The 24,935-nt window shown below is 39.8% G+C and overlaps 1 protein-coding gene across 3 annotated transcripts in view; it reads right to left on the reverse strand.

Moving 5' to 3' along the window:
- Positions 1-642: 642 nt before the first annotated feature.
- The window catches only part of GLT1D1 (glycosyltransferase 1 domain containing 1), an 87,839-nt gene continuing 63,546 nt past the window's right edge, over positions 643-24,935 (reverse strand). The window contains exons 11-12 of one of the 3 annotated variants that reach the window (XM_074972694.1): positions 15,270-15,368; positions 643-5,113 (exon numbers count right to left, since the gene is read on the reverse strand). In XM_074972694.1, the coding sequence (XP_074828795.1) occupies positions 4,967-5,113; positions 15,270-15,368 (246 nt within the window). In that variant the 3' untranslated portion in view covers positions 643-4,966. Of the gene's footprint in view, positions 5,114-7,681; positions 8,140-15,269; positions 15,369-24,935 lie in introns of those variants that run through there. The other 2 variants (XM_074972695.1, XM_074972696.1) reach the window with 2 other exon arrangements.

Raw genomic sequence — 24,935 nt, forward strand, 5'->3', positions numbered from 1 at the left:
AGCCATAGGTGTTATTAAATTGAGGCTGGCCTCAGTTGCAGGACTTCACACGGTAAAGGAAATGGCTCTGAAAAGAGGAAGCCAAGAGCCCATCATAAAGATGGGAGTTGAAGGAAAGGAGGCCTCGGGTCAAAAATGATTAATGTTGCATGTAAAATGAGCTTGGCTGTTTTAAAATTAATTAAGGTTGCATGAAAAGTCCATTGTGCCTTAAGAAGAAAAGGAGTCCTTGTAGCACCTTAGAGACTAACCAATTTATTTGAGCATAAGCTTTCGTGAGCTACAGCTCACTTCATGTGAGCTGTAGCTCAAAGTGAGCTGTAGCTCACGAAAGCTTATGCTCAAATAAATTGGTTAGTTTCCAAGGTGCCACAAGTCCTCCTTTTCTTTTTGCGAATACAGACTAACACGGCTGTTACTCTGAAACCTGTCATTGTGCCTTAGTTTATCCATCTGTCAAAGGGGTCTAATATTTACCTGAGAGCGGGATTATGAGGCTTAATGAGTATTTGTAATCCATGGATAAAAGGCTGGATAAAGTACAAAACATATATGGAGTCAGGTGTATAAATACACATTTATTGTGACTGAAAAATAGCCCCTAGCAAAGACTGTAGCCCCTACCCCCCTAATCTTAGCTAGACATGGTTTTACTGCTCCCAAGAAAAGTTAGGTGATGAATGGCATCTAAATTGAATGCCAGTGATCACTGAACATTGTCACTGGATGACTGTATAAAATAGGCTAACGTGCTGTTGTCAGTACAACTTGGGTTAGTTTTTAATATGTATGTTTCAGGTGGGTTGTTTGTTTTCATTTTTTCTGCACGGTTATCCCACGTAAATGAGTGTATTGCTCTCTTTCCCAGATGCATTTTTCATATATATAGATTAAACACTGCATGAAAAATTGCATGTTAATTACGTTTTAACAGAATTTCTTACTTGAACACATTTTTTGCTGGAAGTACTGCAAATGGCTTATTCAGGTACAATTTGTCAAGGCGGAAAGTTGCTTGATATTTGGCAATTAGTGTGTTGCATTTCAAACAAGTTTTCTAATCATCACACCATTAACTCAGTACTTAGCAGTGGAGCTGAACTCCAGCCCACTTGTTTGTTTTAATGACCGTGCTTCTGCATATTTGTCAAAAGACAACTTGTGTTGTAGGAAGGAGCGGAAAACAGTGTCTCATAGGTCACAATTGTGCAGGTGGAGGATCAAGGAAATACAGACAAGGAAGTCCTGTGAGAGCTGGTTCTGGGAGACTGGAAGTCAGTGGAGCAATGTCCATTTATACCACCTGAGGATATACCCCCTTGTGGTTGCCTGGAAGAGTTTCCTCTTAAACTCCTCCTTCGGGCATTAACTTCCTGTGGAAGAAGTCAGGGACTGGCTAAAAGAGAGATCGTGGCCTGGTGAGCTACCTCACCAATGACTGGCAATGGAGCAGCCCACAGCAATGTTGGCCTACAGTCTGAAATAAGAATAGCCGGGAGTAACTGATAGGTCAAGATTCATTGCGGGCTTAAAATCTGTTAATCAATATGTGGTAGCTGGTGGCTATTAAACTCAGAACTCATGCTGACATAATTATTTCTCAGCATCTACGTGGTGGCAAACTGCCCCCAGAAAGAGATTTATATAATTGATTTCATGGGACCATTGTGATCATCTAGTCTGAACTTCTCTAGGCCATAGGATTTCCCTGTATTAATTCGTGCTTCAAGTCCAAAAGCACTGGTTAAACTACCACATCTCTTTTAGAAAACCATCCAGTCTGAATTTAAAAACTGCCACTAAATCCAATGGATGTTCCAAAGTTGTGCCAATGAGGAATTATTCTTACTGTTAACAGTTTGCACCTTATTTCCTGTCTGAATTGATTTAACTCCAACCTACAGTCAATGGATCTTGTTGTACCTTTTTCTGGCAGACTGAAGAGCATGCTCATTAAATTTCTGTTCCACATGTAGGTACTTATAGACTGTTATCAAGTCACCCATTTAACCTTCTCTTTGATAAGCTAAATAGACTCAGCTCCTTAAGTCTTTCACTATAAGGAATGTTTTTTTGCCAATCCTTGACTCATTCTCCTGGCTCTTCTCTGAACCCTCTCCAATTTATCAACATCCTTTTTGAACTGGGGCCTCAGTATTCCAGCAGCAGTCGCACCACTGCCAATACAGAGGTAGCATTACTATTACTTTCTACTCTTACTCAAGAATTCCCCTGGTCATACATCCAAGGATTGCATTAGCCCTTTGGCCACACCGGGAACTCATGTTCAGCTAATTATCTACCATGATGCCCATGTCTTTTTCAGTGGCACTGCTTCCCAGGATAGAGTTGTCCATCCCATTAGGATGGCCTACATTCTTTGCTCCTAGATGTATGGCCTTATACTTAGCCATGTTGAAATGCATAGTTTGCCTGTGCTCAGTTAACCAAGCAATCCATACTGTTCTCGATCAGTGATCTGTCCTCTTAATTATTTACCACTCACCCAATCTTTGTGTCATCTGCAAACTTTCTCAGTAATTATTATGTTTGTTTCCAAGTCATTGGTTAAAAAGATTAGCATAGGGCCAAAAACCAATCGTTGTGGACCCCCATAGCTGCTCAATGATGATTTCCAGTTTTCAATTAAATTTTGAGAGCTATCATTTTAACCACTTTTTAATCAATTAATGTATGCCATGTTGATTTTGCATCATTCTAGTTTATTGATCCAGATGATGTGTGATTGCAAGTCAAATGCCTTATAGAGGAATATTACATCAACACTATTACTTTTATTAACCAAGCTCATCAAAAAGTGATATGAAGTTAGTCTGACAAGACTTATTTTCCATAAACCTATATTGATTGGCATTCATTATATTACCCTCCTTTAATTCTTTATTAATTGAGCCCCATATAAGTTGTTCCATTATTTTGCCTTGGATCAATGTCAGGTAGACAGGCCTACAGTTAGCTGGGTCATCCTGCTTGCCTTTTTAAAATATTGGCACAACATTAGCTTTCTTTCAGTCCTCCGGAGATTCCCCAATGTTCAAAGGCTTACTGAAAATCTACATTACTGATCCATAGAGCTCCTGAGCCAGCTCTTTTAAAACTCATAGATGCAAGTGATCTGAACCTGCTGATTAAAACATGTCTAACTTTAGACAGCGACTGTTTAACATCATCCTTAGTTACTGTGATTGGAAAATCTATCATCATATGATATAAATACATCATCTCTTTTTCCTCAAATACAGAACAGAAATATTGATTGAACACTTTGGCTTTTTCTGTATTATTTACTGTTCTACCATATCCATATAGTAATGAACCAATACCTAGGACTGTTAGGATTCCTTTTGTTTGTTATATAATTTTAAAAACTTATTTTTATTTGACTGTACTTCCCACAGATTTCTCCTTGTCCTTTTGCTTCCCTTAATAATTTCCCATACTTTCTAGCTTCTAATTTATATGCATTGCTATCAACTTTTCCTTTTTTTCCATTTCTATTATAATAGATGATTTTCCTTCCCCTCTGAGCCAAGCTGTTTTTTACCAAAACTATAAGAGGAAGAGAACATATATAGAAAGAGCATAGCAGTTATAACTCTTGAAGTCACACCAGTTTTGTCCCCCATGGTTTGCAATGTCCCATGCTATTGAGGACAGTACCAACTGAGTCAAACCACTCCAAATATATTACAATAGAAAATTAGAAAAGGTCTCAGAAGTGAATGCAGGGTACTAAAATTACTCTTTTTCTTCAGGGTTACTGACTAAACATTTGCAACACAACCAAGAGGTCAACTGGAAAACCAACATGCACAGTAAATTCATTAACACAAATAGGGGGTGATCCCAAGCCCATTAAAGTCAATGGAAAGATTCCCACTGGCTTCAGTGGGGGTTGGATCAGGCCCATATACAGCAATTAGAGTTTCCCAAAAACAGATGTTTAAAAATTGTAAACACTGTGCGTGTTTTATAAATAGCAGCCTTCGTTGACACCAGATTATGGAAAACCAAGATACGACTTTAACTGCTGAGCAGTCAATAATGATGGATTTGGGCTTCGTGTGGGCATTAGTAGTGCTTCTTAAAATACAATATCCTGTTACATTAAGTTCACAATAATAACTCCTGAGAGTCACTCATGACAAAAGTACCAAATTACATACCAAATCTAAATTACATCGTTGCTCCTCATTATAGCCTCCATCCATCTTTTGTAAGAACATCTGCCATTTGTGAGGTCCTTGAAGTTTGGTAGTTTTTAAGAGGTAGCTGCTGTCTTCCAATAAATCATAAATAGAGTAGACTATGTAAACAGCAAACGGTGAGTACAATTTTTCACGCTAGAAAGCATCCATGTCTGTATTGCTCATCAGCTCCAGCCAGTTACATTCTTGATAAAAGGGCCAGTCCTGTGATTAATTTACGATCTTCCCCTTTAAAATTTAGATCATGTAGGCCTGGCTAACGTGCTTAATGCATTTATATGTTTGATCATTCAAAATAGAGATGAACCCTCTCTTACGACATTATGTTTATCATTGACATATATCTGATATATATCAGATAATTAAAGTTGAGTGTAAATGCCTTAATCTCCATTAGCTTTGTCAGGCTACAACACAGTAAGTGAGTTTGCATGAATTCACTGTGGATGAAATCCACCCCTGTGCACAAGGAATAGCCCTCTTTTGAGGCTCATATGATCCCACAATATTAAGAAATTGACATATTCTTAATTTCACTGGAGCCGCCCACCATTGGAAACAGGATGGTGAATTGGATGGATCACCAGTCTGATGCAGTATGTTTGTAAATTGGGCACAGTCGAGTGGAACAATATGTTCATAATGTGTGGATTTTTTTTCTTTAAAATAATCAATGACAGTGCCATCATTAAAGTGATACAGAATAAAATCAGTTTCCACATTAGATACCCAATGATTCATTGGAGTTTCAGGACAAGATTTTGATAGGCCTCTCTTTCACATTCCCATGAGTGGTGTTTCTTCACATATGCTTTTGCCTTTGTCACAATTTTTCTTTCCAAACTGGGGTCATTCATCAGACTTTTGGAGAGCTGGACAAACTCCTAAAAAGTTAAAGGAAACAATAAAGGTTACTTGTGGTTCTACTGATCCTGAAACAATCCTGGAACTGCAGTAAAGCAGTTGAATTTAGAGTGAATACACACACCAAACAGTTCAAGCGCCATTCTTCAGAGCTTAGTACCACATTTTATATATAAGTACAGATCAATAAATAACAAATACAATTTTTAATCTTTTAAACAGCCCACCAACTAGAGAATTTAAAACCATGGTCAAATCCCTCAAGCGCTAAATCAGATGAAAATATGGACAAACAATTTAATGAGACAGAAAAGTGTTTGAGTATCATACATTTATGGCAATGAAGCGTGCTGTAGCTGAGTAAGAAGTTACAAATTCAACTGGTTTCCTGGATGGAGAGCTGGTAGCGGACAGTTTTGATCTAGGCTCAACTAGGCATATGCCTGGTTGCAAATGAGGTATCTTTAGCTAATTGCATGCTTTTAATGAGGTTGAGAAAAACACTTCACAAAGATGTCTATTGTCTGAAGTAAAGAACACACACTCAGCAGCAACTTATCTGTATTGTGCCAGGGCCTGGATGCAAGAGTGATCCAAGCTAATAAAGAACTGTTGCACTGTTTGGTGCTGGAGGCTCATGACCTGGAAGCTAGGCATCAGTTGGTACACGGTATCAAAAGGTCTGCAAAATGCAGTATATGAAATCCCTTTAGCCCTATGGGGTAAGTTACTGGACTTGATAGAACAAGACTATTCCCTGGCCAGTTGCTCTGCCATTCCAATTTTGTTTTTAAGAAGTGAAGATACCAAACTAATGAACGTGAGAGGTGATGTCTCTAAGTAAACGAATCCACTTCTGCACTGCCCGTCTGATTTTTCTGCCATTAAGGGACGACTTTCAAAATTGAAGCTGGATTACAGAAGTAGCTCAAACCCACTACAGCAATGTGCGCTAGCTTAGAAATGTCAACAGCTGTTAGAGCAATAAAAGTGAAGATCATTAGTTTCTACACAAGTCATGATGAAAATCAGTGATAGTGGAACATTCCAAGTGGAACATAAGGGCATTTGGACACAGATGGCATTTTCCTGCCAATAAGCTGTCAACTCTTTGGGGGAAGACCACTGAGGCTCTCCGACAGAGAGCTGAAAATACAAATAAGATTTAAATTTGGTCAACAACTCATTCATTAACCAACTGTACTTTAACTAAATTATACAGTTCACCTACAAAAAACTTGGTTATCAAAGAGTTAAGATTGCTGATGTAATTCATATGGTCCATGTGCAAAATACGTAACTGCAAAATGACCACTGGGAACCAAGGCTGATACATGAAATCATACTGTACACATTCCAAGCACTGCCTTTGATACTCATTGAAAAGACATGCAAACTCTTTCAATATATGTATCACTATGACGTGTAGTTTATACAGTCAAAGAAACACATATATTAGTGGTGCATATATTAGAAGGATTTGCAAGAAAGTTTCGGAGTCAGAGTTATGGTGGCTACTAGACTAAGTAAGGTGAATTCTCACACGTCAATATTGACATTATACATCCAGATAAAGTATAGCTTCAATCTTGCATGGCGATCCACATGGGGAAACTGCTGTGCTTGTATAGTGCAGAACTGGGGCCTGCAAAGGTAGCCAAAAAATGTACATATGTTACCTTAGCTGGTCATTACCAGTCTTTCCCAACCTTCCAGAGTTTTTTCAATGGCCATGCCTTAGTTATGTTAATATAAAGTTTATATGGATCACATCAGCAGCTGTAATTCTAAATTAACAGAAGAAATTCCCCCAAACAACTTTAATTAAAAAAAAAAAAAAAAGACCTCTGAAAATGTAACCTGGGTTGGGGGAGGAGGCGTCATCTGTGGGATGTATAATATTACCTGCCACATCAGGCTACTACTAGGTGTTCATACAGGAAACATTATGCAAGAGGTTTATAAAGTTTTCTACAGCACCAGGCTCCCTCATTCTGCACACCCGAGGTTCACAAGGAAAAGCAAAAGAGCTTCCTTACTTGGGCTAGCAGAGAGGACTGCATTAGTAAGGCTCCCGTCCTGCAAGGATACACAGGAGGGCACTGCACTACTTGAAGTGCACAGAAGATGAGCTTCCCTTCTGTATAAATGCCAAAGATGCATCTGAGGAATTCTCTGTATGTATTATTTCTTCTGGTCCATTTTTCTTCCAGTCAGCATTATTAAACAGAATGACCACTTGTGGGAACAATATCTGATTAATTCACAACGGGGCCCTTCACAAACTCAAAGATTCCTACGCGTGTGTTCATCTTTAGTAATATCTGTAGTTGTGAAGTCTCTGAATGGAATAAAAGTATTCCTGCAAAATGCTTTCAAAATTCAGAGAAGTGCTTCCCAAAGGATCTTCCAGCCAGCAGTGCAGATTAACAAGTTTGGTGCTATGATAACATCGGAGGTATTTAATATATTCTCTACTAAACCGTCTCTGCTTTCCCCATTCTCTGTTGCAGTTGACAGCACCAGCATCCTCCATTGTCGTCCAGGATTGCAACCATCTCTGACTCTTCCTTTTTCATCTCCCACCATCTCCAAATCCTGCTGCCTTTTTTCCCCCTTCACAACACACACAAAAATCTGATCTTCTTTCTTACCCATGTGGCCAAAATGCTTGTCCACGCCCATATCCTCTCCCATCTTGACTACTGCAACTTACTACATTTTAGCCCTCTAGATATGTACATTGCCTGTACCAATCCATCCAAAACGTGACTGCAAAGGTTATTTTCCTTGCTCAGTGATCTGATCATGTCAGATCATCTCCCCCCCACACACCCCTTGCATTCATCTACTGGCGACTCATAAAATACCACATACAGTTCTATCGTCACATTCTCCCCTTCAAGGCACAGCAGAACCTGGACAAGCTCTCAAGACTTGTCTCCTACTGCGTTCCCAATTATTTCTTCTGTTCTCCCAATGAGTCCAGTCTTGATGCTCCTTTCATTTCCTTCTTCCACATTCCATCTCTGTGCTCTTTTCCATGCTGCCAAGAACACACAGGAGCAGGATAAGTGGGGAAAGCCTTTAAATGCCTTCACCTATTTAAATCCAATCTCTTACGCTATCATAACAATAAATAATCATTTTCACTCCACCGCATTCCAACTTTAATTTTATGCTCCTGTGGAGGATTTTATTTTGTTTAAAAATAATTTATGTAAATTATACATATCAGAAGCCGCAATGTACCATTGCTTGATGAGTAGTTCTATTAATATTCTTTAAAAATATGAGGGTACGGAGGATAAAAACTTGGAAACATGTAAGTGATAGAAGCAATGAGATACTGCCACACAGCTAAAATCCCTTTCGCTGGTGATAATTTCAGCATAATATTAAACATGAGTCCAAAGAGGAAAGGGAGAAATGGAAAATGGATAAAGCCAGAGGACTTCAGCTGTAGCTGTTCTACTGACTCAGAGCGTAACCTCAGGCAAGTCACTCAAGATGTGATCTGAAGGCACAGTAAAGATCTGCATTCATGTCACTGGGTTTTAAATCAGGCCCCTGGAGCATCTAATTTAGGGTCCCTCCATTTTTGGATGCTGAACTTAAGACTGCAAGGGCCTGATATTCAGGTGGTCCCCACAACTCCCACTCATGTCAGCTGGAGCTGCAGTTGTTTGGCACCTCTGAAAATCAGGCCCCAGCTTGCTGAATCTGAGCATCCAAAAATGGAGGCAACCCAGAATTAGACCCCGCGTCTGAAAATGAAGGCCTTAATTTCTCTCTGCCTCTGTTCACCCATATAAATGTGGGTATAACAACATTTACCTATCTCACAATTGATATGTGGTGTAAAGGGTGAAGGCTGAGTTGTTAGTTACAGCACAGAAACGTTGGGGAAAGCACTAGGATGCTTAGATTTATAAGTAATGTGACGCATGCCCTATTTCTGGACAGTAGATATCCCCCTAGGCCCAGTGATCTTCAAAAGTAATGTCACTAATATGTTTCTCCCTCAGGCAGACTGCCAGTTAGCTTTAAAGAAAATGCAAACAGCACATATAAAAAAAATTCAGTACAGTATTTTGCAAACAGCTCTGTAGACCCAGATGTCTTTGGCAGATGAACCCTGAAAATACAGCAGGCACCAAGCTAATAAAATGCGTGTCCTCTGAATTACTGTAAGAACCAGGCCGGTGCCATTCTACAGCAGACACTAGGAAATTAAGAAGCGTATTTCTCTCTCTCACACACACACACACACACTCACACTCACACAGAGAGAGAGAGAGAATCTGCAATTAAACTATTTCAGTTTCAGCTACAGGAGAGGAAAGGAACATGGAACGTAGCTCAGTGTAAACCCAGGGAAGACAAATTCCATATATTAAACTAAATGCACAATGAAGAATAGCAATGCATCTATTAGTAATGGCAGCGCACAACAGCTGTAGGGCAACAGATCGGTATTTTCCAGCCACCTGAACCATCATTGCTGGCAGTGCCTAAAACAGCAAGCTGCTCTGTTCAGTACTGTCCTGACAGCAAAACTCAAGTCCTCAAGACCAGAAACAGCCTCAGGGCTAAATGCTGGCCATGGAGCCATAGAGCCTTACATGGGAATGGCATACACCCACACTGCCACAAGAGGACAACATGCCAGGTGTGTGCTCCTGTCTATAGCTCCACTGATTGGTTCAGAGGAAGCTCCACTTCCTCCCTGCCTCCCTTACACAGGTTAGTGTGTTGCTGATTCCTGCTGCTCCCTTACAGCTAGGACCACTATTTTGCCTGGGGCTGGAGAGGTTTATATGCCCCCCACCCCCGCCCCTTTCGTGAGCTTTCACAGATGCTGGGCATTCCATAAGCCAAAAGCTTAGGCTGCTGAATAATGGTGTATGTCCTCCATTTGAACACGCTTTTGTGATTATTTATGGCCCAAACATAGCCCGCTACTCCTTTATTTCTTAGTTATCAGTTTTCCTTTCAGGTCACATTAACTCAGTGTCACATATTCCATAAACTTGCAAATTCGAGTAATGGCAGGAATAAAACATGGCTTTAAAAGAAGGATGCATAATAACTCAAGCATCAAGGTCAACATGTTTTGTGACTTTTCACTTTTATGTTAACTGCTGTGGCCAGCTGGATATTTCCTTTGTTGTTTTCCTTTGTTGTCTATGTACATGGTCATGAGGGCTCAGAATACCTACCAATGATTAATTATAATAGTATAATTAGGCAAGTTGTCTAATTTCTTTGTAAGCCAGGAGAGGTCACTTTTTTCCAATAAAAAAGGGAAGTTTGTGCTTAAAATTTTATTGTTTCGTAAATCAACTCAAACCCATTTCATGTTTCCCGACATAAGAAAACGTGAAATAACCACAAGACTGTTTCACATACCAGGTACAGTAACCCAGCTCCTACATTATCTAGCTTGCTCCTTTTCAGAGTTACTATTTTGGGGGGAAGGAAATAAAACTGAAATGTTTTTAACAGAGTAGATCTAGGTTTAAATACACACATCTGCCACGTATCTGAAGCAATGGAGCAATAAAAGGATAAATCCAGTATATCAGTCAAACAGGCTGGAAAGTCAACTCTGGGGAGTGAAAAGGAGGGCACCTCCTGAGGCACAGGGAAAAAAACATGAATGAGAAGCTTATCTGAAAGCTGACTGATGAAAGAGTAGGGCTGTGTAGGAATGTACGGGGGAAGGACACTCATGAGAAACTACAATGAAAACACCTCACAAGTATACTGAACCTCCAAGCACTTCAATAAAGCCATCCAGATTGCACCATAACGTTTACTGTGGAAAGGAAAAAAATATTAATGGTAAAGAAATAAGAATCAAAACTAGACCCAATTATACTGGCCATCCATCAGCTAAACTGTGGACAGGGAAAGAATGATCTAGGATACTGCTTAACAATGCAGTATGCTGCTTAACAATGGAAACACCAGCAGGAACATGACTGAGGGTCAGTTTTAACCTGCACTGGGAATTAAACCTTTCTTGGCTGACTAAAATCTGGACAATTCAGATAATGTACTTAACAGATAGTAAGTGGTGTCTCCTGCTTCCTGAACAATCTGAATCAGAATCAGACAGGGGTGCAACTACATGTAAACCTTTGTTCTTAAATGAATTCCAAAGGAATAGCTCTAAACAGTTGGTTCTGAGAGAGCTAATTTAGAAGAAAACTAACTGAGGTTACGGTGGGAAATATTTTATCAAATACTTAAGAGCACATGAAGTAATCGGAAGAGGGTGAAAAAACATATGGCTTTCCAGCACGTAGGTTATCCTGCCTCTACTGCCATACCAGGTCCTTTAAGAGGAGACAACGCAAAGTGCTACAAAACGTGTTACTGCCATTTCCAACAATACAAACGGATTAAAGCAACAGGTTGAAATTAGAAATCTTCTAATTTATCTGAACTCTTTGATCTATTATCCGTCTCTTGATTTTATGATATATTATATATGGAGGTTTGAAAAATTGTATTTCATACAGATTGGCGGTGTCAAGAAATATGGGATAATCCTGTAATTGTCAATTTATCTTTAAGATTTAGTGAAACTGATTGGCATTCTGTCAGACACTTCAGGTGAAAGTTATCCAGCAATCCCCTGGTGAAATTGGACTATTAACATGCAAACAAACCTTTCTGACACGTTTGTAAACCTTGATACTTTATACAATATTTAACACCAAAGCCATTTTAAAGGAGCATTATTAAATATGATACAATTGCTAGTGTACAGAGAAAGGACGGAGATTACTTCACTTTCCAGGATAGGGCACCTGCACAAATATTAATTATCCCAATGCAAATACTACCTAGGACAATGCTAGTTCATATGATAATGCAAGTTAACACCTTTACTTAAAAGACAATCAGAGATGTAGAACAAGAATATCAGAAAAAAAGGGGTTGCTGATCTTAGAGACAGTATTTTGGGAGGGAGAGCAGAAGACCAGACTGAAATGGGACAGAGAAATTGAGAAGTACAGAACTCTAGAAATATCATCATATTTACAGTCTTTCTGTACTTCTGATTGAGTAAAACATTTAAGCGTAAGAACAGCCTCACTGAATTCAGTTTAAACACATGTTTAAAGTGAAGTGCTTTGCTACAACTTTATGGTTTTAGGTGAAGAGGTCAGTGCTTAAGTATGGAGAAATGGTGTGAAGTAAATAGGATGAAATTCAATAAAGGACAAATGCAAAGTACTCCACTTAGGAAGGAACACTCAGTTGCACACATACAAAATGGGAAATGACTGCCCTAGGAAGGCGTACTGTGGAAAAGGATCTGGGGGTCATAGTAGACCACAAGCTAAATATGAGTCAACAGTGTAACAGTGTCGCAAAAAAAGCAAACATAATTCTGGGCTGTATTAGCAGGAGTGTTGTAAGCAAGACACGAGAAGTAATTCTTCCACTCTATGTCACGCTAATTAGGCCTCAACTGGAGTATTGTGTCCAGTTCTGGGTGCCACATGTCAGGAAAGATGTGGACAAATTGGAGAAAGTCCACAGAAGAGCAACAAAAATTATTAAAGGTCTAGAGAACATTGCCTATGAGGAAAGATTTTAAAAATTGGGTTTGTTTGGTCTGGAGAAGAGAAGACTGAGAGGGGACATGATAACAGTTTTCAAGTATATAAAAGGTTGTTACAAGGAGAAAGGAGAAAAATTATTGTTCTAAACCTCTGAGGATAGGACAAGAAGCAATGGGCTTGAATGGCAGCAAGGGAGGTTTAGGCTGGACATTAGGAAAAAATTCCTTTCAGGGTGGTTAAGAACTGGAATAAATTGCCTAGGGAGGTTGTGGAATCTCCATCATTGGAGATTTTTAAGAGCAGGTTAGACAAACACCTGACAGGGATGGTCTAGATAATACTTAGTCCTGCCATGAGTGCAGGGGACTGGACTAGATGTCCTCTCGTGGTCCCTTCCAGTCCTATGAATCTATGTTGTGGTACCATTTGTCTTTGTTAATTTGATCTCGACACTTTGGGTCAGAGGCCCTGCTCTGGGAAAGACTTATGCTTATGCATAACCTGTTTCATGATCAGGGCCTGTGTGAAATAGGTATTTGAGCTTAAACTCAAATACCTAACTGAAGGCTTGTGGGAGGCATTGTGTGTGCTCCCGCTATTTATTAATATCAAGAAGGCCACCAGTATGAGTTTCTACATCCATGCAGATGAACCCCTGGGCCTGTGTTCAACCCCACTGAAGTCAATGGGACTCCATGTGGACATAGTTGTAGAATCAGGGTTTAAGTACATAAATAGTTCTAGCTGAGAACAGTTTATGAGAGCTCTGCCTCTGCCACCCAGAGAGTAATTAAAAAAAAACAAAGGAAAACAAACTGCCGTCATTAGCAAAGATTCGGCTGTGAAAACCATACGGAACAATGAGTGAATTTTCCAGAGAGGCAAATGTTACTTGAAATAATTTTTTCAGTTAAAAAAACTAATGAAAATAAAAAGAATCCACCTTCCCAAGACTATGCTTAATAGCATGCATTAATCACACACATACAGCAAAGCTGGTAAATGTAATGTACTTCCACTTTGCAAAATGAGCATATCGTCTGTTTGAGGAAGTTTTATTTTATTTGGGGTTGGATAAAAAACTACCATGTTTAGCTGTTGATTGGTATTAGTAAACTATGGTTTATGTAATAAACAGATTGATTCATACCCCACTCCGAAAACCACAAACCATCTAATTAGCTTAGCTGGGATATTGTCTGACCTGAAAAAACAATGCTCTTAACATACAGTAGGAACATGGACACTTTGAAAACTGTTTATTAAAACTGTAATAGATTTTTATCACAGCCACTAATAGAATTTCATTCCTTGGGTGCTAGGGCATTGGGTGCCTTAGGAATACATAGTAATAGAGCAATAATCCAATACACTGACACACCAAACAAATGGAAACTAGAGTACTCATGATGAGAAGAGATTTTGCAGTTTAAAGAATATCAGTTTATCCAGTTGGACTGGAGTCCAACTCCAGTGAGACTTGTATCAGACCCCAAGTGACTATCTAGGGATGCCACATAAACAAACGTAATGCAGAATAAGTTTGTCCCTGTAATCAAAACATTAGCTGGGTCTGTCTTAGATCATGAATTAAAAATATTGGAGTCTATTTCTAGTCATTGAGTCTTCCCTCTTCATTATCAAAACTAATGACTGCATGCTGAATAAGCAGCCTATTTGTTTTTTGAATTCACAGAACCTTCATAAAAATTTTTTAAAACTTCTTTACATATAATTAAGCTTGTGTCTACCCGTTTTAATTTTCAAAGCACTAATTAACCTTTGCCATATTCCTATGGTATTACCTTCTGTGTTTTAATGATGGGGAAAGTGAGGCAAAAAAATTAAGTGATTTGCTCAAGACTGGAAATAATTTGTGGCAGAGTCCCTTATGTTCACAATGCACAAAGACAATGGGAGAATGGCAAACCACATTGGATAAAAACCCACCCAAATCAAAGAATCTCTAGGACTTAATATATATACGGAGTTCTCTGTCACATCCACAGAGTGCAAAACATAGTCTTTATTTTCTATGTAACTGTTAACTATTTTCTGCCCTACTGTTTATTCATGACCTACTAATTCTTGATATTATTATCTGTAATCCCAGCCATGACCATATTATCCTAAACTTTGGGCTCACAGCCCATTTTGATTTTGTGATCTACTGCTTCTACAATATATGTTCACATTTCAGCGAATGTTTGAAGGGAAATATGACATCTGCACAACATCTATTCTAGGGTTTGCCTAAGAAACCTCCAAAACTAAATAAAAGCAGCTACGATCTCAACGGAACTGCATGCAAGCAACTGGCAGATTCTTAAAGCTAGAAAGAAGCATTCAGTAAGGCTGACCTCCCTCACCCCCCCAGCATTCAGTGAACTGCGAAGAGAGTACGAGATAGCAACAGCACTTCATTAAAAGCAGGGTAGGCTTGTAGGTTTTTTTAAGAGAACGAGAGTATAACCACTGAAAGTCACCACAAGCAGAGCACCAAGACACAAGCAGTTCATGGAAAAGAAAAATGATGTTTGGAAAGGGTTGTTTTGTTATGCTCTGGTTTTGATTTGATTTTTGTTCTTGTTACCTGGGGATCTGTAAATAATAGTCCTGTATCTTTATGTCGTATTATTGCTGCATTCCCAGGAATATTCCTTGCCAGCACTGGAACATCTAAATCCATTGCCTAAAGAATGTGGAGGGAAAAGATGATTTAGTTAGGGTTCATTTTAAGAGGAGTTTGTGGTGAGAAATAGTAAGAAACCTGCCGCCAAAACTGCTCCTTCCCAGTTCCCCACCCCCAATCAAAAAAGTCTTACATTAGCCATTTTATGGAACCTCGTTAAAATACAAAGCTCGCCTTACTGTTTTTGGCAGTCAGGACTCATCACTTTCAAAATAATATCTGAACTAGCCTTTTACTGACCGTCTGGTGGGTCACTAGCTAGATGCTCATTTTTCTCATGGCCAGAGTACACAGGGCTTGTTGGCCCAGGAGGAGGCTGAAACTTCCTGGAAGTTCCTAACATCTAGCAGGAACTGAGGAGTTAAAACTAAGATTCAGATTGAAGCCCGTCACTTTCACTACCGGAGTTGCCATCCCAGGAAGCTGAATGGACATAGTTCACAGTTTCCCTGAAGGGGCCAATTCTCCCCCACACAAGGTTCTTTGTTCTCTCGCTCCATAGAAGAAGAAAGGAGTTGTGATCCACACAGCTCTCAAAATATTTACAGTTTTCGGGGGATCCATGAGAGGCAAAGACATTCCTGAGGACAGGGGTGCTGGAACAATTTTTATAGTGGGGATGCTGAAGGCGTAAACCATGTATTTGGGGTGTTACTTCAGGCCAGGGGATGCAGCTGCACCATCCAGTTCCAGCACCTATGCATGGAGATGCCTTGGCCTCTTCTCTGCCGCCCTGGCTCTCACTGGCCCTTGTTGACCATGGCTCCTGCAGTTGAGCATGGCTCTGCTTCCTCATCATGGCTTCTCTTAGACCTTCCTCTCTCCAAAAGAGGGTTCTAAGTATGGAGGAGCTGGCACAAGCTAATACAGCCTCTAACCGTAATTTGTATCAGATTCCTCCAGGAGTTCTTTCTAACTTTATTTTTATTGTTTTTATATAAAATATAAACACATAATGAAAAAATATACTTTCATGCACACAATATAAGTAGCCTATAAATAAAATATATTCAATGTTCATTGTTTGCAAAACCTGGAAAGAAACAAAACACAAACCAAAAACCTGAACCTGTAGAGATCATGCAGGGCATCAATTATTAAGTGACTACATAGATAAATAAGTGAGAACATAACCTATGATGTGGGGGGGGGGCTAATATGTACTAAACTGCAAAAGTATGCAATAGTTTCATGTGTGACCAGACATCCTCAGATTATTTCTAAGCATTTCTATTAGACAGAATCATTTTTTCCATTAATGCAGTAGTAGAGATCTCACTAAGCAGGCCTGGGTATGAGGCAGGAATTGCAGATTTTCTCAAAATAACTCTTTTGGCCACTAAAATAGTTACTGCAATCTAGAAGTTTTTGTGGGGAAGAATCTGGCCCATTCCCTCAACACCCACAGAGTCCCCAAGGCCTGGCTTTTGAGAAGTCAGGTAGCATGTTGCAGAAGCAGAAATGCCCTCCCCTTATGTGGTTGCAGATTCCCTTCTAGATACACATATATGGGGGAGCATGTAGTCTCAAGATGGTTGTCATATAATTTCAGACTGTCTGTAGATTCAGAAGCATAGATACAGCACTGCATCAGTTCACATCCAGTAAATCATCTTCATTATAAAGATAAGGGCTAGAAACTTTTGAACGAAAGTTTAAGTGTACAGAAACCAGTGTGTTAGCCCCAGTCACCCCAGGAAAGTCCCTCCCATCGCCCACTCATGCATTTGTCAAGCCCTGCTGTGAAATTTTAATTACCATTCCTGGATTTGGAAATCTTGAAATTCGCAAACCCTGAATGTATAATGGCTTGTCTTGTACAATTATCACAGTGTCAAACAGAAATAAATTCACTCTCCAAAATGTTCAATCCATTTCATACTGATTCACTGTCACTTTGGAGAGAACACATTTTTAATTACTGTCATTACAGTCTCTGATGGGGAACAATTTTCCTTCAGCATAAGTAGCATGAAAGAAAAAGCTAAGGGGGAAAAGAAATGAGGAAGAAGAACACGTCTTTTGTTTTTTAAATCTGGACAAGACTCGATACCCCAAACACTAGTGTACAAAGCCAAGTGCGAGTTAAGAGCAAAGGAATGCAGTAGCCTAGCAACATGCATTCACAGTTTAAAATATCCAAGGTAAACATAGTTTACACTGTACCACGGTAGAGAAATTTGCCCTAGACACACAAATCCCATCCTCCTCTTGATGCTAACATGCTTTTCAGCAGATAGCTCTAAAAATAATATTAATAATCCTTAATGACATACCCATTCTAGCCTTTATACCAGAAAATAGTGGGCCAACTGGAGGTAATTCAGAGCAACGGATTGATGAGAAGAAATTAAATGGTCTAACCAGTTTGGATAAATGAGTAAGGACCAGATTTTTGTAGGGATTTAGGCACCTAAAGATATAAACATGTGTCTAGGGAGATTTTCAAAAGTGAAAGTCAATGGGAGTCAGGCGCCTAACTCACTTAAGTGCTTTTGAAAATCTACAGCATTAGGTACCTAAACACCTTTGTAAATCTGGTCCTAAGCACATATGTATGTATGGTGGCAGATATGACAACTGTCTCCAGATATGGGAACAAGGTAACCACTAGAGATGGGCTCAAGACCCTAATTCAGACCTAGATTGCCTAATGCCTCTGTTTTTTTATGCTGTGGCCCTCAAATCCAGGATTCAGGAATAAGGGACTACAGGTTGCTTCTTCTTTCAGAAAACCACCTCAGGAAATAACATTTTGGAAGACGAGGGAAGGGAGGGAAAGCTAACATGATGGCAATTCCAGAAAAGCTTCCTATCCCCCTGAGGATTACAAAGTCGTAGGGAACGTTGCTTTCCTACCTGGTTAGAAGAGAACAAGCATCAAAAGCACTATCAACTTAGATAGGCTAACAGTGAAACATGGTGGGCTCTAGAATGAAAGGGTGGGTTCCCTGTCTGAACTAGCTTAGTGACAAGAAAAGTCATCTCTCAAATCTATGAAAGCACCACCACAAAAGCAACATGACTAGGTGACAATGGACATATTTTTTTTAAAAATATTTTTATATAACTCTTAGGGTCCAGTTCTACACTGACTTACGTCCCATGGATTTCAGTGGGGAGATATGCACAACACAGTACTTGGCTCTCTGAATTTTATATTTCTCCTTCACTTTACAAAAAATGCTGTGGTACTTCAAAACTGTCTACTTCGTGTAGAATTTTTCATATTAACAAGGCTATCCTGGATGCTCTATCCAAGTGTAAAAGAGCCTTATTCAAAGAAATTATCCTTTTTTTCAGAATTCCTCTCAGTGCTCCAGAATGGACTGTTGTAACTGTCTGCTATCCACTCAAGTAAATTAGACATACTGAACAAAAGGACATCACAAGCCACTTGATACATGAATGATGATGAACAACTCAATGTACTAGTGCCCCATAGCAATTCTGCCTTAGGTTGAGTTTAGTGTTGGGGCCTGGTATGTGTATTACAATATTGTTGCATCTTGGTCTGGGAGAGAGTGTTCCCACATTATTATGCACATTGACGTAGCACATTTATTCATTTTTTTTTCTCTGAATGCCACACAGACTGCAGCTCATTAAAATTGGCCACAAAGGCCCAGATCCTCAAAGGTATTTAGGCATCTAACGCCTATTGGATATAGGCAAAGGGATATAGGCAACTACAAATTTTTGAGGATTTGGACTTTAGTTTTTATTTCATTTCTGAACCCAGTGGAGAAAGAGCTTGATGTTCTTGCTAGCTAGAGACTGAGGACAATAAACACAACACCTGAAAAAATCCAAGGCCTGGAATCACATAGGTATTGATGAATTACAGCCACTGAAATACAGAACAGATGGCCAACTGGATAAGACAAGAGTTGGCTTTGCACCAGCCAGTCTTACACAAATGGATGGTGCTGTAAATAATTACTGCCTCTAGTAGCCTTGAATTTAATTTAGATGCTTACTCTATTTTTAAGCAGTAAAAAGAATCATTTGTATTGCTGAAAATATATATATAATTTACTGACCTGGGACCTGCCAATAACAAGTTAACGTAAGAGGTTATTCTGGTGGCCCTCTGTTTTGTTATCTTATGCTGACTGCAAATGTTTTTAAAAGTAATTTGAGAAGGATACAGGGTGTAAAGTTCCTTTTTCAGGCATGGTACACAATAAGCATTTCTAACTAGCAATGCTAAGTTTGGAGGAGGGAATTGCAGTTTTTATTCATTGTATGGTCTTTTTTTGGAGTGTTCTTCATTTTCTGCCTTGTAGCCTTTTCTGTTGGTGTCATTTTGGTATCCCCTCACTTTTTACCTCCTGTCCTGCAGCTTAATTTTTTCTTCCTTGGCTTTCTGTGAGTTGTTCCAAGGCACCAGGACTGGGCTTCATGTGATGGCTGAGACTGAATTTTGCTACACAATACAGTGTATTAGAGGGTGGACCCATTGGTTCCTCCATTTCCGTGTTGTTTTCTTTAGTTGGTTCGTTGCTTTGGGGTTTTTTTAATTCCAGCAAGATCTCATGATTTTTACAACAGTTTACGTACGTTTTAGAGTGGAGGAAAAGTGCTGTGGTGAAAGGTTGTTAGAGTCAAAATCTTTTGTTCAATAGCTACACAGCAAGTTATTATATGAACAATGATAGTAACCAATTCCCCGCCCCCTCCCGACAATGTGCTTCATTTCTGATCTATAAGGGGTCAAAGATTATTTTCTAAGCCCACACATTGTCCCTTCTTCAGTGACTGTTAAGAAGAAAAGGTGGCAATTGTGACAATTTTTTTGTGATTTGGATGCTAAAAACAGGTCTTAGATGACTAGATCAAACAATCAGATGGTAATGATTTCTGGTCACTTCAAACCAGAGCTAGATTTGAACCAGACAAAATTTTACAGTTTGAAGGGACAACTGATGATTCGACAATAAAGTTAAGCATGTGCAGGATATATGACCTTGCTAAATTTAAAATTTCCTAGTAGACAGGAATTTGGTTTCTAAACCCCAGCACAATGTTTGTTCCATCTCTGATCCAAAAAATTTTAGTTTGATTTGTCTTGTTAATAAAACAAGACCTTGACAGATGGCTCTTCCTACTGTTGGCCACATTAGGTAGGGGGATTGCAGAGATGTTTTTAAGGGGACATGGATCCACGGAACTATCAAATCCTACTGTGTAATTATCCAAAGGGAATTAATACAAAATCAAAATCATTCTAAATTTGTAACAGGCATTAGGTGGCTGAAGAGTCAATGTCAGTAAAAAGTGCTAGCCTCATACAGTCTCTTAATGGAAAACTATGAGCCTGACTCTGCTCTCATTGAGGTCAATGGAAGACTGTCATCAATTCTAAAGACAGTAGGAAGCTGAGTCCAGTTTAAAGTAAGCTAACAAATAAAAGTGCACTGCCCATATGGCCCTCATTATTGTAATATCTGGGCACATCATAATCATCAGTGGATTTCATTCTCACAACGCCTATGTGAGCTATTATTCCCATTTTATAGATGAAGAATGAGATTAAGTGACTTGACCAAGGTCACACATGAAATCCATGACTGAGCCAAAAACTGGACCAAGGTGTCTTGAATCCCAGTCCAGTGCATGGTCCATTGATCATCTTTCCTATACAGTTTGGGACTTTAGCTCAGTAACTTGTTTGATGTGAGCATGAGCCAGCATGCTCAGACTTTTGAAGGGGACTAGCTCTTTGTATCACTGTCACATGGCCTCCATGGTCAGCTCAGGTTATGTTAGCACACTCCAAAAATGGATGTGCCCACAGAATCATACAATCATGGGACTGGACTGGAAGGCACCTCGAGAGGTCTTCTAGTCCAGTCCCCTGCACTCAAGGTAGGACTAAGGCCATCTGTCTTCATTCAGCAGTTGACCCAGTGCTGGTCATAGAATCATAGAAGATTAGGGTTAGAAGAGACCTCAGGAGGTCATCTAGTCCAATCCCCTGCTCAAAGCAGGACCAACCCCAACTAAATCAGTTTGTGAGTAGTGGAAGGAAATGGAGTGTCCTTGTGGCTTCATGTCCCCTGCTCTCTGAGAAAGTACAAGCCCTGAAGGAGCTATTGATTTTTGAATAATACTTAGAAGTGACATCTTCATAACTCTTTACAGTTGTTCATTCTAACATAGCCCCTAATAAGGTTTGAGTAAGTAGAGTGGCTACCATAATAGGTCAACATTTACCAACAGATATCACTCACAGAGATAGGTAAAGGTAAATAATTTGTGTTCTCTCCATTACTCCTGAATGGTAACTGGTGCTGACTTTAATAGCAGCACTGTGGAGAAACTAAAGAGAGGTTAATGGCCTGACTTTCAGAAATGCTGAGCACCTTCTCTGGGGAGAGCTGGAGATCAAAAACAAATGTGAATTGTGAGTTCTCAGCACTTCTCAGGCCGTAAGTCACTTGTCCAAAGCCCAAGAGGGAGTCACTGTCAGAGCAGGGATTATTACTCAGGAGTTCCTGACACTAGTCACATTCTCAGGCCATTAGACAACACGTCTTGTTATGAGAACATGTTATACAGTATTCACACTCAAGTGAATTGGACTCAATAGCCAGGGCCATTTTCAAGCCTCCACTATTAGATCCTATTTATCCCAACTGTAAGGATATTAGATCCTATTTATCCCAACTGTAACTGTAACTATTTATCAGGTAGCATTTTCTTAACAACACTAAGAAAACTTTGGTAAAATAATATATATAAAGAATTCGGTGAAAGCAGAAATAGTAACAGATGCTGTCTTATTTCATCTCCAGAATAGAAAGCAAAACAAACATATACAGCATCAAAATACACAAGAAGAAGAGGCCAACTTAAAACAATCCATAGTCATAACAAGCTCGGTTTGGAATATTTGGAAGTAGATACATTTTTTAATGCATGACTATGCATGAACACAATTCAAAATTGACTACAAGCTTTGAAATTATCCCATCAATACAATGATGGAAAATGCGTGGAATGGTACCTCTTTAAACAGCATCATGTACAAGCAAAATGACAGACAAACTATTACGGGTCAATTCTTGCACTTAGAGAAGGGGAGTTTCATTCTTCACTTCAATTACTTCACAGGTTATTTGAGTGTATTTAGCAACTACAAAAATAGAAGACTAGCCCTCCATTTTCAGTGTAGTGAGTCTCTGCAAAATAGCTGTAAGTGGATTAAACTACAAACAGTACTAAACTGGGCCATGTTTAGCAGCTACGCACACCAGTGAGGGTAGAAAAATAATACCAAAGGATCTACTGTATGAGTAGGAAATAAAATTAAATTCAATATGGAGAAATGTATATGAAAGCATCTGGGGGATTATGTATCCAAAATACAATTTTTCAGCGGGAGGCAGACACCCAGAAAGAAAGAAATTAACATTGTGAGTGACTGAGATGTGTGACAAAGACAATGTGCACTGGTGCAAGGAGTGCTCCTTTGGCTTAGTAGTTTTGTGTGGTTTAGTGTACTGACAGGGTAATAAATGGGAAGCCATTTACTGTTCTATTTATATGTTGGTTTTCAATGAGAATAGGGGTTTTGTGGCAGCCCTGCACCTTGAAACTTACTCACTGTAGCTATGTAATAGAAATTTAGAATAAGGCAGTTTTCCCCTTGAAGTGCTACTCGATTCTTTAGTAGTGCAATTATGAAAAGCTGCATAGAGAGTAGTGATATTCTATTTCACACACACAAACCTTTATCAGAATCCTGCTAATAACTGATTTAGTCTTTCGGGCATCAGAACTAAACCTTGTCAGAACTGTGCCTTCAACAAAGCAGAGCGAAAATCAATAATCCCTGAACTGAGGTCAATAGTTTCTTTCGAGTAAATTCACACTGACTTACATTTTTCACTCAACAAACATTTGTTAAGATACTAACCCGCCTGCTAGGCTAGATTGTTCCCTCCCACATTAAAACGAGGGAGGGGACTGGAAATCTTAGTCAGAAAATCCTTGTGGAGATTATTACAAATTACCCTGTCGGTCCCCACCCTTGTGGAAAAGCTATTCCTACCCCTAGCAGAATCACCAGGTTCTGTGGGAGACCCACTGAGATCTTGTATCCCCATGTAGGTTCTGTTCTCCCCCTCTCTCACTAGGTAATTCAGGTTGAGTGTTGGTCATTTCTTAGATGAGAGACCTTTAAGGAAACATGCAAATGCTGCAGGAGGTGGTGTGGAGGGGGTGACTTGGCAGGTCGCACTCATTCCTTTGAGTCAGTACTGAACCGCTGCCCTGGCATGATGCTTGGGGTTACTGTGCTGCTGTTTTCTGGAGGAGACCTAAACCGAGTTCCTAACCACTTCAGAAACTAAAGATCTCAAAGCACTTTACATGTTAACTCTGACACCCTGGCAAATTCAGATTCACATAATAATATTCCACCTACTTAACTTCCCTATATAATTTCAGTTGGATGTGGTTGGTATTCCTTGATTCTTCTTAGATCTTGAATTAGAGATAAGATGCTGTTGGTATTCTCCAGCATTTCTCAACAATGAAAACTTTGGAAGTGTCATAACCTTCTTTAGCCCTTGCCCAAATGCAGTACTGCTTCTGGTCTTAATAGGTTGTGCAATAAGAACATAATGTTACTGTGTGCGGTCAAACAGTGTCTGCCTTCCACCCTAGAGGTGGCTGCAGTTCAGTGATAAGTGACATGCTCCCTAACTAACATTTATCTACCTTGCAGAGGTCTTATGAAGCATAATTAGTTAGTATTTATGAAGAACTTTGATATGTACAGATGAAAAACATTCTACAAGTGAAAACTGCTATCGTTCGTTAGGAACAGCAATAGGAGTTTTGCTATTATTATTATTACTAGTAGTAAATTAGTAGGAATTCCAGTCATGGACCAGGACCCCCACGGTGCTAAGAATTATACAAACACAGAACAAAAAGATGGCTCCTCCCCAAAAGAGCTTACAATCCTAGGGCATGTCTACACTTACCTCCAGAGCAATCGATCCAGCGGGGGTCGATTTATCGTGTCTAGTAAAGACGCGATAAATCGACCGCCCAGCACTCTCCCGTCGACTCCGGTACTCCAGCGGAGTGAGAAGCGTAGGCGGAGTCGATGGGGGAGCGTCAGCAGTCAATCTACCGCAGTGAAGACACCGCATGAGTAGCTCTAAGTTTGTCGACTTCAGCGACGCTATTTTCGTAGCTGAAGTTGCGTAACTTAGACCGACTTAGCTCGCCCCCCCTTACCGCCCCCCCTCAGTGTTGACCAGGCCTTAGGGTATGTCTACACTTATGGCAGCATGTAGAGTATAGACTCGGCACTCCCAGCTAGCATGGGTATAAATAGCATTGCAGATGGTGAGGCATGGTCTAGGTGAGTAGAGTGCCTTACATACCTGAAGCCCCAGGGTATACACCCTACACAGCTCTCTACATGCCGAAGTAGCCTCTCCCACGTCTACCCTGCTATTTTTAAGTGTCGTGTCCTGCGTAAGTGTCATGTCCCGATTCAGTGAAAGGCCTTGGCAGCAGAGCAGGAACAAGGAGGGCTGCAGC

The sequence above is a fragment of the Natator depressus genome, chromosome 15, assembly GCF_965152275.1.
Source record: "Natator depressus isolate rNatDep1 chromosome 15, rNatDep2.hap1, whole genome shotgun sequence".
Classification (NCBI taxonomy): Eukaryota; Metazoa; Chordata; order Testudines; family Cheloniidae; genus Natator; species Natator depressus.